The 13,887-nt window shown below is 46.0% G+C and overlaps 1 protein-coding gene across 1 annotated transcript in view; it reads left to right on the forward strand.

Moving 5' to 3' along the window:
- PLEKHG1 (pleckstrin homology and RhoGEF domain containing G1) overlaps positions 1-12,719 on the forward strand; it is a 112,683-nt gene extending 99,964 nt beyond the window's left edge. The window contains exons 14-16 of the mRNA XM_081094267.1: positions 1,846-1,868; positions 3,213-4,854; positions 11,552-12,719. Coding sequence (XP_080950393.1) covers positions 1,846-1,868; positions 3,213-4,854; positions 11,552-12,615 — 2,729 coding nt within the window. The 3' untranslated portion in view covers positions 12,616-12,719. The remainder of the gene's footprint in view (positions 1-1,845; positions 1,869-3,212; positions 4,855-11,551) is intronic.
- The last annotated feature ends 1,168 nt before the right edge of the window (positions 12,720-13,887 follow it).

The following is a 13,887-nucleotide window of genomic DNA, read 5'->3' on the forward strand; positions in this document are numbered from 1 at the left end:
GGTTAAAAAAAAAAAAAAAAAAGGTACATAAGAAAAAGTGGGATTATCCCTGGAGTGCAATGGAAAGAAATCTTAGTCTGACAGTGTGCAGCCGACCTAAACCGTTCTTTTTGTGTGTTTTTTTTAGTTTATTTTTATTGATTTCAGAGAGGAAGGGAGATGGAACGAGAGAGACAGAAACACCAATGATAAGAGAGCATCACTGATCGGCTGCCTCCTGCACTCCCCACACTGTGGGTGGAGCCTGCAACACACAATTAGTATGTCTTTTGCAAAGGCCTAAAACCGTTCTTATTAGAAGTCAGAGGATTCTATTAAAAAAGGTCTTAAAGCCCAGCCGGTGTGGCTCAGTAGTAGAGCATCGACCTATGAACTAGGAGGTCATGATTTGATTCCCGGTCAGGGCATGTGCCCGGGTTTCGGGCTCTAGGCCCAGGAGGGGGCATGCAGGAGGCAGCTAATTAATGATTCTCATCTATTGTTTTTTTCTCTCTCCCTTCCTCTCTGAAATCAATAAAAATATATTTTTAGCTCTGACCAGTTTGGCTCAGTGGAGAGAGCTTCGGCCTGCAGACTGAAGGGTCCCAGGTTCGATTCCAGTCAAGGGCATGTACCTTGGTTGCGGGCACATCCCCAGTAGGGGGTGTGCAGGAGGCAGCTGATCGATGTTTCTCTCTCATCGATGTTTCTAACTCTCTATCCCTCTCCCTTCCTCTCTAAAAAAATCAATAAAATATATTAAAAAATAAAAATAAAATAAAAAATAAAAAAATAAAAAATAAAGAATAAATAATAAATGGGGAAAATATTCTCCAGTGAGGATTAATAATAAAAAAGAATAATTTGAAGTTGAAAGAAATCATACATTTAAGTGAGATAGATAAAAAGGGAACAGCCGTGAGCTTGACCTAATGATATAGAAAAACAAGCACTTTGAAACTATTGGTGTGTAAGCTTTTTAGAGCAAAGTTTGGTAAAATCCATTGAAATGTGCGGTACAGGGAGTATTCTGCAGCCGTCGGGAAGAAGGAAGTGTGTCCGTGGACTGACAAGAGTGTCCACATATATTTAGCAGGAAATGCAGTGTTGCATATTGTACCTTTATTTGAAAAGCAAAAACTGTGCTTTGTGGTGGGATGGGGCAGCGGGCAGGGTCTGGAAAGATCAACATCAAACTGTGAAGTTGGGTGACCTCTGCGGGCTGGGGTTTGTGGAGAGGGTTCGATCACTTTTTACGTTATATGCTTCTGTCATTAAGCCACTTGTAAAGATGAGATGCACGTAATCAAGGCATCTGTAAGAGGGTCTCTATGAGGATCCGGAAACCCAGCCCCAGACTTCCAGGTGCACCACTCCTCAGCACAGGCCACGGGGACCCTGCTGAGAGATGCTCTATGTTTCCGTGGTAACCAGTAAACTGTTTTAAAATTAACAGAAGCATAGTCCTATGTTTAAGTGATTTTCGGGGCTTAGGCCATGTGAATTTTTTTTCAAGTAACACATATTGGCGGGGTGAGGGTGGGGGGGAAGCTTTTGAATTTATTAGGGTGAATTGGTCCATTGCTCTCAGGGATTAAGGAAGGTACTTACCACTCAGATGTATGTAGTTGTTTGAGCTATAGTCCAGGGCATATAACCAAGATAACTGGGAAGTGTCTTTTGAAAATTAGGTCTAAAGGGCCCAGAAGCTTCTTGGTCTTTAATTATGAACAGTAAGTTTAAAAGTCTTATAAAAATAGGAGTGCTTACCTATATGTGAGATACATTTTTAATCCACAAACTTAAAAAATAACCCAAACACTTTATTTATTTATTTGTTTGTTTGTTTTATTTTTTTTTTTCCAGAAACATCACAAGACATCCAAAAGGTAAGTGCCCTGACGTTTCTTGTTTTCCAATGTGTACTTCAGGCACTTTCCATAAGTACTCTCATACCTTCCCCAACCCCACCCCCCGCCCCCGCCTCCCCGGCCTGTGTTCCAAGGGTGAGCAATTACCTTACATTTTGAAATGGGTTTAAGTGAGGACTCGTCCCTATAACCGCCTCCCTCTCAGAACTAGGGCATTTTTTTAGACTTAATTTTGTAATAGAAAAGAATATTCAGAATGAAATTTTATTCTGGCCCTTCTTGCTTTTCTTTTCCCTTCCCTCCCTGATAAACAGACACACAGACTTATTGGCAGGTAGATATTCCAAGGCACTGTGTATCCCAGTTTCATTGACAAGTGATGAAAACTTCTTGCTAATTTGACATTTCTAATAGATCACTACAGTGTTTGGATCAGAAAACATGTCCCTGGTACTAATTAGTTTGAACCGGTCTTCACCCTTTCAAATGAACTCTTTGAAGCTGATGTTTATGCCTACGGAGGGCCTCAGAGGGCAGTCCGCTCCCAGTCTGCACAATCGAGCTCCATCAAGAAAGGTTCCAAGTTATAAAGGACCCCATTGTGTTCTCTGATTAGACATCATTAATGTCACATGTAGTTTACTTCCTCACAGGCATCGAAATATTACTTAATTAAATGTATTTTGAAAGAAAGTAAAAAATCTCATTAACTCAACAGTGGATCAAATTACATTCCTGCAACCATGTCTTTGCCAGAACCTGGAAACCAAGGCACAACTGGTCAGGTTCAGGGCAGAATTCAGCAAGTTATTGGATTCTTATGAGCCTAGATTTCCTTCCTGTGAAACTGGTACAATCATAGCTAATTCACGGAATGACTGTGAACATTAAGCTTGGAGGGCGTCTGCAAATGGCCTAGCTTATTTCTAAGTAAATACCAGTTACTGGCCTTTCTGTCCCTTTTGCAAAAATCTGAAGTACTTTTTTTTTTAATATACATTTTTATTGATTTCAGAGAGGAAGGGAGAGGGAGAGAGAGATAGAAACATCAATGACGAGAGAGAATTATTCATCAGCTGCCTCCTGCACACCCCCCCCAGGGGGACTGAGCCCACAACCCAGGCATGTGCCTTTGACCGGAACCCGGGACCCTTTAGCCCACAGGCCGATGCTCTATCCACTGAGCCAAACCGGCTAGGGCTGAAGTGCTTTTCAGCTCAGTGAAAATCATCAGTGTTTACTGATCATTTTCTTTATGAATCTTCCTGCCCGGTAGTGGGATGGGCAATGTGTGAACACGGCAGAAGGCCGCGAGTTATGCATCCCTGGTGCTGCGATTCCATCAGTGTTTCTACCCCGCAGGTGTCCAGAGGAGACGGCTCTCCCCAGCGGAGGTCGGCAGGGCCGGCGCCCGCCCAGAGGAGCAGCCAGCCCAGCGGCGCCGCCATCCTCAGCGCGCTCCGCGGGGGCGCGGCCGTCAGGAACATCTGGACGGACCACCAGATCCGGCAGGCCTTGTTCCCCAGCCGCCGGGCCCCGGAGCACGAGGAGGAGGACGACGATTACCAGATGTTCGTGCCGTCCTTTTCCTCCTCAGACCTGAGCGCCAGCCGGCTGTGCGAAGACGGCACTTCCAGTCGCCCTTGCAGTTGGCACCTGGGACAGGTGGAGGCCACCGAGGCCGCCAGCTCCGGCCACAGGGTGGTCCGGCGGGCCAGCAGCGCTGGCGAGAGCAACACGTGCCCTCCGGAAGTAAGAACCAGGGACAGCGACGGCTCTCGGTACAGTCCCCAGAGGGAACTGCAGAACGACCCTAAAACGGACGGGCAGGACGGAGTGACCCCCTTCGGCTCATCTATAGAGCTGACTCTGGATGACATAGACCACGTCTATGATAACATAAGTTATGAGGACTTAAAACTCATGGTCGCTCAACGGGAAGAAGCTGAGTCCACGCCCCCCAGAGCAGCCAGGGACTCTGTTCGACCCAAGAGCACCCCGGAGCTCGCCTTCTCCAGGGGGCACGCTGGCCACGAGAGGAGCCCTCTGCACACCAAGAGAGGGGGGCCTCGGCCAGGTCGGGAGGCGGCGTCCAACCAGAGCGTACATGAACTGGAGGTGGTGGAGGAGAACATCTACGACACCATCCGGCTCCCGGACCCGCCCTCGCTGGACTTCAGGGGCAGCAGCCTCACGCGTCCCAAGAGGAGCACCTTCCTGGGCCTGGAGGCCGACTTCGCGTGCTGCGACACCCTGAGGCCCTTCGTGTCCCAGGACAGCCTCCAGCTCAGCGAGGACGAGGCGCCCTACCAGCCGGGCCCCTCGGACAACGACTACTTGAGTTTGCTGTATAACTCCTTCGGCTGTAACTTGTCCATGGCGGAGAAGTCTATATCTGATAAGCTGTCGGAAGAAGTAGACGAGATCTGGAATGACCTGGAGAATTACATCAAGAAGAACGAGGTCAAGGCCAGAGACCGGCTCCTCGCCGCGTTTCCCGTCAGCAAAGACGACGTGGCGGACAGGCTGCACTCGGAGAGCGCGCCCGAGCTGAGCCAGGACGCGGCCCGGGCCCTGTCCACACTCTCGCTCCCCGAGAGCCGCGCGCTCCTCACGCTGCAGGACAGGCCGGGCAGGGCCAGCCGGGCCAGCTGCCCGCTGGGGGGGGACCTGCTGTCCAAGGAAGGCTCCTTTCTCAGTCTCAACCGGCTCTCTCTGGCCAGCGAAGGGCCGCCCCTGGAAAACCCCTACGACTTGGCCAGCAGCAGTCTGTCCCAGGGGGACCTGGACAGCCCGGACCCGGGGGTGGACGCCACCGATAAGACCAAGAGCCGGGTTTTTATGATGGCGAGGCAGTACAGTCAGAAGATCAAGAAGGCAAATCAGCTCTTAAAAGTGAAAAGCCCGGAGGTGGAGCAGCCACCGGCCAGCCAACCGCACAGATCTGTGCACAAGGACCTGGCCGCCATCCTAGAAGACAAGAAGCAAGGAGGGCCCGCCATCGGTACGTTCCTTCTCTGCTTCCTCCCTCCCTGACAGTAAGACGTGAGAGCAGCTGTCAGGTTCCCAATGTCCGTAAGACCGTGAGAACATTGCCACCCAGGCGTACGTCCTCGCAGGGTGAGACTGTGGCTTGCTCGTGCGGGCTGTGCAAAGCCCGTTTTCCTCCCACCTTCCTAAGTTCTGGCCGGGCTACTCATCAGATTGACACGAAACCAAATAACAGGGGGAAATGTCCAAAATGTATTATAAGGGGGCCCTAAGAATGTGAAACTCAAGGACACATTGGGCAGTTGAGGCTTCTGTGTCATTCTGGAGGTAGAGAGAGGGGAGGCGTGGTTTGGCATTTCCAAGGGCAGGAAGGCAATTTCATGGAGAAAAGCAACGTTTGGTAAATAAATGTTTGGGGGTCCATCCTTAGTAATGGGACACAGAGAACTTTAAGCACAGGGGCCTTGCTAGCTAGGTTCCTCCCTGTCTGTCACTAGTTGTTGTTGTTTTAATATATTTTATTGATTTTTTACAGAGGAAGGGAGAGGGATAGAGAGAAACATCGACCAGCTGCCTCCTGCACACTCCCTACTGGGGATGTGCCCGCAACTAAGGTACATGCCCTTGACCGGAATCGAACCTGGGACCTTTCAGTCCGCAGGTCGACGCTCTATCCCCGGAGCCAAACCGGCTAGGGCTCTGTCACTAGTTTTTGTTAAACTATAGAATGACGGCTCCTTTCCTGAAGCAGGGCCTCCATCTAAATTCCTTTTAGGAAATTAGGGGGAAGAGCAGAGGTTTTTTTCTGAGTGTTTCTTTTCTTAAAAATAACCACCTTAAAAGAATCAATATCCCCAAAGGCGTATTTTTGGGGTGGCCAACTCTGCTCCCCTTCACCCAAAACAACGAAGACCCTTTCCCGCGTCGCCCACTCATGCGAGCTGGAGCGTGACGGGGTCTCAGAGGTTTTCTGTTGTGCGTGGAACATTGTCACTACAGATGTGCTGCTGTAAGAAGCTTTCTCTAGCACGATCTGAACCGTGGAATACAGTGGTTGGTTTAACCTGTGGCATCGAGAGCTTCTCCCCTTACATCAGTGTGTCAGGAGGAGTAGCTCATGCGAGCTTTTAAGGTTTGGAAGCGTAAGGAACAGGATTGCTCTTTGCTCCAGAATCCCAACAACACCGCCCACTTGTCCTGACAGACAAAAAGGAATCCTTCCTGCGTTGTTAACGCTGTTCACACTGTGACTCAGTTCTCTGCTCGCATATTTCGGTTACTGGTTGATTTTTTAAAATAGCTGCTGTCCTGCACTCAGTACTGTTTCGTTTGGTATTCTAACGCATGCTGCCACAAAGCTTCATCTTTTAGGCAAGCCTCCTTTGTGGGGCAGAACTAAACCAGATGTCAGGGATGATACTGGTACGGTTAGGGCTAAAGGAATAAGATGTCCAGGGCTTGACTTCTTTCTCTGTTACAGAGAAGTGCCTACCTCCTGGCTAGAGAGGACAAAACTTAACACCCGCTGGTTGTGGTGGTGGAGTGTAGGTGGGAATAAAGCACACAAATATCATGAAAAGACATCCCCCAGCCCAGGGCACTGGCTCTCACCCGAGGCCCTTTCCACCACCAGATCTAGAGAGATTTCTGGGGTTAGGCTCAGGAATTAGCATCTTTTTTAAATGTGTTTTTATTGGTTTCAGAGAGAGGAAGGGAGAGGGAGAGAGAGATAGAAACATCAATGTGAGAGCAGAACATCAATCGGCTGCCTCCTGCACGCCCCCTAATGGGGACTGAGCCCACAACCCAGGCCTGTGCCCTGACCAGGAATGGACCCACTGGAGTTGCTGGGGCACGGGACAAAGCTCAAACCCACTGAGCCACACCAGCTGGGCGGAATTAGCATTTTAAATCAGAGTGGCCTTTTAATCATATTTCAAGAATCCCTTCCCTGGGTTTTCTGACAAAGGACCACCTCAGTATCAAATGAGAGGAGATGGTTCTCCAATTAAAAGTAAATGCCAGATGGCTCAGCATCAGGGACGTTCAGATACTTAGCTTAATGGCGACAAGACTCCTCTGCAAGGATTATGCCACTCACTCTCCTCCTTTCTTTGGGATTGGTTACATTATCTCCATGGAAACCAGAGACTAAGAAGGGGATGTCCAAGTCCTAAATGAATCTATCTACACGTTACATGACAAGAATCTATAGGGATTTATTTTTTAAGTTTGAGAATATTTAAGAATTGTCTAAAGCTCTACGCTTTTCCTAAAGCTAATCATACCGTAACATTTCGTAACAGATAGGGAAGTTAAGCCCTGGAATTGTTATTCAAAGAATTTTACAGACTCTCTCTATTTTCTTTTTAAATAAAGGTTAAAATGTGAGATAAACTATTTCTCATATTTTTTCTCTTTGCAATAATATGGTTTAATTAATCCGTGTCCCCTTGGCAATGCTAGATTGCTACTCTGGTCTGTTGTTACACATAGAAAATGTGCCTGAGTTCCAGCTGCAGATGGGCTATTTGGAGGCATAGATGGCACTGGGAACAGTATGAATTGGCAGTGCAGCCACTGGCTGAATCTGGGCCAGGGACCCTCAGAGTGAGAGATAATATATTACTCAAGTTTCTGGTGATGATGGCTTATGTCAGCAGACTGTCCGTTAAGAAGTGGTACTCCCCTGAGCCAGGTTGTGTTGAACATAGACCATCCATTACAACGCAGAACTCTAGCTTTGATGGAAGCACATCCTTCAGTGCTGAGGCTAGGGCTCAGCGCTACCTTGAATCGCCTTCTGTGTTCCCCTTCTTTTCCGTACGCGTAGATTTCCCCTTGTGGTTTTCTTTTGCTTCTCACTTTTGGTTTGCTCTCCTTTTGCTTTTGCCTACTGGTGTGTCTTGGGAGCCCTTTTCTCAGCTTTATGTCTGGGTCCGCTCTCGACATGGTGGGCTGCTATCACGTTCTCCCCAACAAAGAGGAGACGCTCTCTCCCAAGCATCTTCTGAGAGTGGAGCCGTCCCTGGGGCCTGCCATCTCTCGGACCTGAGGATCTTCCATCTGGGTGGATCGAGACCACTCCTGTGCCCACTAGGCTTTCAATCAGTTGACATGATGACTCCTTTTCTCTCTCTCGTTTATCTGGGCACAGGACGTGGTCATCGAATGGACCGATTCTCCAGACTTCTTCGTGTGGGCCTTGCCACTTTGCCAGGAGCTTGCTCTCGGTGTTGTCCGGAAGGAGGAGCACCCTATTCACCTGCCGACACTCTCGAGCACCTTTATTGAACTCTCTAGCCGGGGTCTACAGGCCCCGGGTCAGATTTCCGCCTAAAAATCACCCAACCAGGTCTAGTTGCTCCTACCTTTTAGAGCCTGATGCAGCTTGCTGGCCGTCTGTTTCGGCCAGGCGTCCCTCCTGATAGTCCTTGAGACCAACAGTGAGGCCTTGGGGTTCTCTTTCTTTGTGTGTGATGTTTTACGTGGGAGAAAACTCCATACGGGCGTGAGGACTTTTCCTCCTTGTGCAAAGTTGGGAAGGCAAAATGACATTTTATGCTGTGGTCTGCATCTCAAGCAACATCGGAAACACTGATTTTAATCCTCTGTCTTGAAAACAGTACATTTCATGCTTCTCTCAGCAAGCATCCCTTCAAATATTTATAAGAACTCCACCTTTTAAACTTGTACAAAAGAGAAATAAACCAGAGACTGCCTTGGGGCTGTCACATAATGATGATGTGCATGTTCTCTAAAGACTGCTAATGCCAGAACCAAGGACGCAGGGGACTGGGGTCCGCTGCCTCAGGCTCAGCCTTGTAGGCGGCAGTGTGATCTGGGCTGGCTACTTCCCACACATCTGGCTGAGGGAACCTAATAAGAGCCATGGCCCTGGAAGCTCATCTTGTTCACATTGGCATCAAGCAAATTATAGACTCACTTAGAAGGTCAACCTGAGACCCCCCAAAAACCCCAAAACATAGACACAGCATATTGTTTACTTGTGAGATGCTTTTGATCCCAAATTTATAAATGACCAACTTCTTATTATCCAAAGATAGACTGTATGCATTACGAGTTACCTTTAGGGGCATGTCAATCAAAGGCCATCTTCCTCTTTCCCCTTTTCCTGCTGAGCCTGATTTCTAGGCTGCCTTTCCACTCTCAGTGGCATGGTCTTCCGGAAAGCACATCCATTCTCAACACCGTGCTTCGAATAAAAGGGGGCAGTCCAGAAATTATCGGAGTAATTAAGTAGTTCTTGAGACCAGTTTCTATCTCGAACTGTGCTTGGTACTCTGTAGGGATTATTCTCCAAGGTTAAAGCTCACGGACAAGCTGGAATAATAAACTAACCCACATAAAACAAGTAGGAACCCAAGAGTGTGTGTGTGCATGCAGCCATGTACATGCATGTGGGCACTACCAATAGCCAAGTGTTGGTTGCACACTAAGTGCATACAGGGGCACACTAAGTGTGTAGGACTTCACAGAAGAGAAATCAGTTAGACAAAGATTCACGGAAGGGTTAGGGCTTGGGGAGGGTTTTGAGAGGTAAACAGGACTTGATTAAGCAAAAGAAGAGTGTGATAAGGAAGGAAAAGGCACAAGAAATACTATGGATATTTTGGATGACGCATGGTTTCAGATGTTCTGGGCCACCATATTCTAAAGTCAAGTGTTAATTGTTCTTATAAGACTTTAGGGTTACATTTGGATACTAGAATAGTTTGACTGAATGTGTAACTTAGCTCTCATTGCTTTCCCCAAAGTTGTTACCTTCTTGGAACCTTGTGAAAGCTCAGAGACTTTCTGACTTCAGTGGTGGGATCAGGCGCAGGGCCAAAGTGTAGGTGATAATAGCTTGGGCAGAAACATCCAACTTTCAGATGGGACTACTAACCAATGTCTATGTCTAAAGGTCCTTGCCTTTGCTTGGGGTTCCTAGTTAACGAAACATTATGGAGTTCAGGATAGCTAACATGGTGGTGTCCATGTAGACTTTCAATCTCCTAAGGGGCTGCCAAATCTTAATTGATATTCAAAGTCTTTGCTATGCCCCTTAAGGAGTAGTAGGTCAAGTATTTATTATTAGAAAATCTAAAGGAATAATCTCTGTCCTTCTGAGGAATTTGGATTTGAAAACCTGAAGGATCTGGATATAGCATCTATAACAGTGATGGCGAACCTTTTGAGCTCAGCGTGTCAGCATTTTGAAAAACCCTAACTTAACTCTGGGGCCGTGTCACATATAGAAATTTTTTTATATTTGCAACCATAGTAAAACAAAGATGTATATTTTTGATATTTATTTTATATATTTAAATGCCATTTAACAAAGAGAAATAAACCAAAAAAATGAGTTCACATGTCACCTCTGACACGCGTGTCTTAGGTTCACCATCACTGATCTATAATGAGAAGTTAAACAGACTATTTGCCCTGATTCTGGGGACCAGGGATCAAGTAACTTGAGGGGTTTGCAATTAAAGGGCACACAGAATGTAGGTTGATTTCTATTCTCATAGAAGATAGACTCAAAAGAAATGGCAGAAACTGAACTAAAATTTTAGTTAGAAGGAATAATTTACTAACAACAGGTTGCCGAACTTATAAATAGTTTAAAGAAGAAGAAAATGTATTGTCACTTGCTGGTTGTCTTCTATGGGATAGATAGATTCCCTTTGTAGAGACTGGAGATGTGGTCTGAGTGATTTATAGGGTGCATGGAATTCTTTAATTCTAGGGTAGTCATGTGGGTACCTTGTTGGGGATCGAGGGGGGAAATTGCTTTTGAATTTGACATCTCTGGGTTCTCTCTCTTAAGTCATTCCCGGCCCAAGAAAATGCTCTATCCATGGCAAGGTTCTGTAAATATCTTTAGAAAAGTCTGTGCTCAGAAGTGGAGCAGAGAGAACAGCCTCATAGCTTAATTTAAAGTGGCAATAGCTTCCATAGAGTAATGGTCAAATCCTGTTCTGGAACCAATATTAGAGGCATTAGTGTATCAATTATATGCACAGATGGCTTATTCTTTATATAGTGCAAGCACAGACTTGAGTACCCAGCTTCTTGGGGTTGGGGAAGGATATACGGGTCCATCAACACATGCAGTTCTGAAGCGCTGGGAGGGAGGACCTCCTGTAGACGTTAACTCCCCAGACAGTGGCTGTGGAGGGCTGCCTAGACACAAGAAGTGTGGGAGCAGCCGCAGACAGCAGACTCTTCTGGGAGTAGTTGTCTGAGAGCAATCGAGACTGGTGAGAAGCTGGGGTAGCCATTGCGTGATGGATTGCAGTCATGCTTCTTTTAATGACTACTTGAGTTATTTTTCATGACCCAGGGTTAACTTTCTGATTTTTATGATGTCTGTCTTTAGCCCTGACACTATTTCATGCTTGTAAAAGAACACTAGAAATACTCATTACAAATAGCAAACACTTGAAGACCTAGTGTTGAAATAACAGAACCTAGAATTAGATCACATTAAATGAATTTTTAGGTGGCATCTTTACTTTTTATTAGACTTTGGGTTATTTTATTAGTTTGTGTTACTTGGTATTCAATGGCTAGTCACCTTCAAACTTCAAAGTACTGTCTACTGTTTAAGTTCTTAAAATAGGTGAGCAGTTTATGTTATTTCTTTAATCTTCTCATGTAGAAATAACCCTGTGTATATTTTTGTTTCAATATTTGCCTTGCAGGTGCCAGGATTGCTGAGTATTCACAAGTGTATGACCAGATTGTATTCAGAGAGACTCCCTTTAAGACTCAGAAGGATGGCTGGGCCAGCCCTCAAGAATCCTCCACCCTCAGGTCTACATCCCCTTCCCAGGCCCAACGTGGTCGCGAGGATTGGCTTTTGCATTCAACCTATAGCAACGGAGAATTAGCAGATTTCTGTCACCGGCCAGGGCAAGACTTGAAGCCAAAATACCCTACTTTGGAGATCCACACAAAAAGTATTCCAAGACACTTGTCCACAGCTTGCTCTGTGCCTTCTCTGCAAACCTCTGACCATCTGCTGGGCTCCATACAGAGACACAGTGTGGTAGTCAGTCAGCCCAACAAGGAGAACTCATGTCAAGGCCATCTTTATAACTCTTTGGGTCGGAAAGGAATCAGCGCTAAATCTCAGCCTTATAACAGGTCCCAGTCATCTTCCTCCATCTTAATAAACAAGTCAGCGGACTCCATCAACTACCCTAATGAGGTGGGAAGGAAACAGCTGTTGTCTTTACACAACAGTTCAAAATGTGAGAGTCACCAGGATTTGCCGCCAGGTATAGGTGGCTCGTGTCAACAGGGTACTGGAAAACGCTCAGATCTCACTCTCCAAGACTCACAGAAAGTTCTGGTAGTAAATAGAAATTTACCCTTAAATGCCCAAATAGCTACACAGAACTATTTTTCCAATTTCAAAGAGACGGAAGGAGATGAAGATGACTATGTGGAAATAAAGTCAGAAGAAGATGAGGCAGAGTTAGAGCTGTCTCACAATCGTAGACAGAAATCTGACCCGAAGATAGTGGACGCAGACTTTTCTGATAACGTCGGCAGCAACAACACGTCTTACGCTTTGCATAGCCCGTGCACTCCCAGAAAGCCAGGGAGCGGCAAACTTGGGGTTTCACCCTACCTGACACCATACGACGATTCTGACAAACTGAATGACTATCTTTGGAGGGGCCCATCTCCCAATCAGCAAAACATTGTCCAGAGCCTAAGGGAAAAATTCCAGTGTCTTAGTTCTAGCAGCTTTGCCTAAGGTTCTTCATAGCCGCTGCCCGAATTCACTTCTTCATATGCTCCTGAATTGCAGAACCTGAGGCGTGTTTTCTATGTACCAGATTAAAACAATTTTGTAATTACCGGAGGTGTAAAATGTACTTTCTTTTACAGCACAACTTTTTGAATGGCTGACGATCCAGCCAGGATTGTACTGTAGCCAGTGTCAGCATCTTACCTGTGTTCTGATGCCGGTTGTCCTTGTTTCATGGAAGTCAATCTTCCTTGGAAATTTCTAGATGGTTTTCTTTTTTTAACAAGATGGCCATATTTTTTCTCTATATTCTGACAGTAGTGCCCTGATTTTTAAAAATGCAGTACTCCTCTTGTTATCCAGAAGCCACGACTAGTTTTATCTTGGGACTCGAAGGCAGCAAAGAGGCTTTTCCATATGTTTTTCAAATGAAAGGAGGCTAAAGCTCTTTAAAGGATTATGCTTATTATAGCTGGCATTTCTGTTCTACTTGTGGCAAGACCTTAGAATAACATAAGCTAAAGATCTCTCATCGGAGTATAGTCTTCGGTGCCCGTTTTAGGGTTTCTATTCTGGGATTCATGTCTACATCCGCTCATTGTAATGCAGAAATGGTGTAAGTATTGGAAATTAGCATGTAACGAGACCAATGTTCTATAAGCAAAAATCTCTCCCTGGGCTCCTGGAGAATGTGCTGCTCTTTGTGTTTATTTTATGATTCCGGGGGTGAAACAGGTGATTTCCTCAATGGCTTAAAGAAACCCCAAGAAAAATGCAAACTGACTTAACTCTTAGGAAAGATGGGTTGACATCTGGGAAACGCTTGGTTATCTGCTCAGATTTTAGTTGAAGGGCTGGGAGGAGTAGAACTGTTCTTACCATTTTTTGCGCCTGTCTCTTATCAACACAGTAAAACACAAGCTAAAATAAAACAAAGCACTTAACGTTACCCTTTCCAGAGCAGTTTTCCACATGAACTTGCCTGAGTTTTGGACTCAGCCTAGTACCCCGACCCAGCCTGCAGATGTCCTTGGCTGCAGTGGAATCTGTTTCCGAAAGCACACATCGTGTGGGGCATATCAAAGAATGGGATCTTTGGTTGATAAGCTCTAATGTAACATCTTTTATGTTGTAATTATGGTCTTTCAATAGCAGTTTATTGTGATATGTGGTATTGCTATAACTCTTTATGGAAGTAAACTAAAAACAAAAGCAAATCTTGTGAGGAGAGGCAAAATTCAAGGAAGCTGAACAGAAAAATGAAGCAGGTTTGCTGCT

The sequence above is a fragment of the Myotis nattereri genome (assembly GCF_964212035.1).
Source record: "Myotis nattereri genome assembly, chromosome: 6".
Classification (NCBI taxonomy): domain Eukaryota; kingdom Metazoa; phylum Chordata; class Mammalia; order Chiroptera; family Vespertilionidae; genus Myotis; species Myotis nattereri.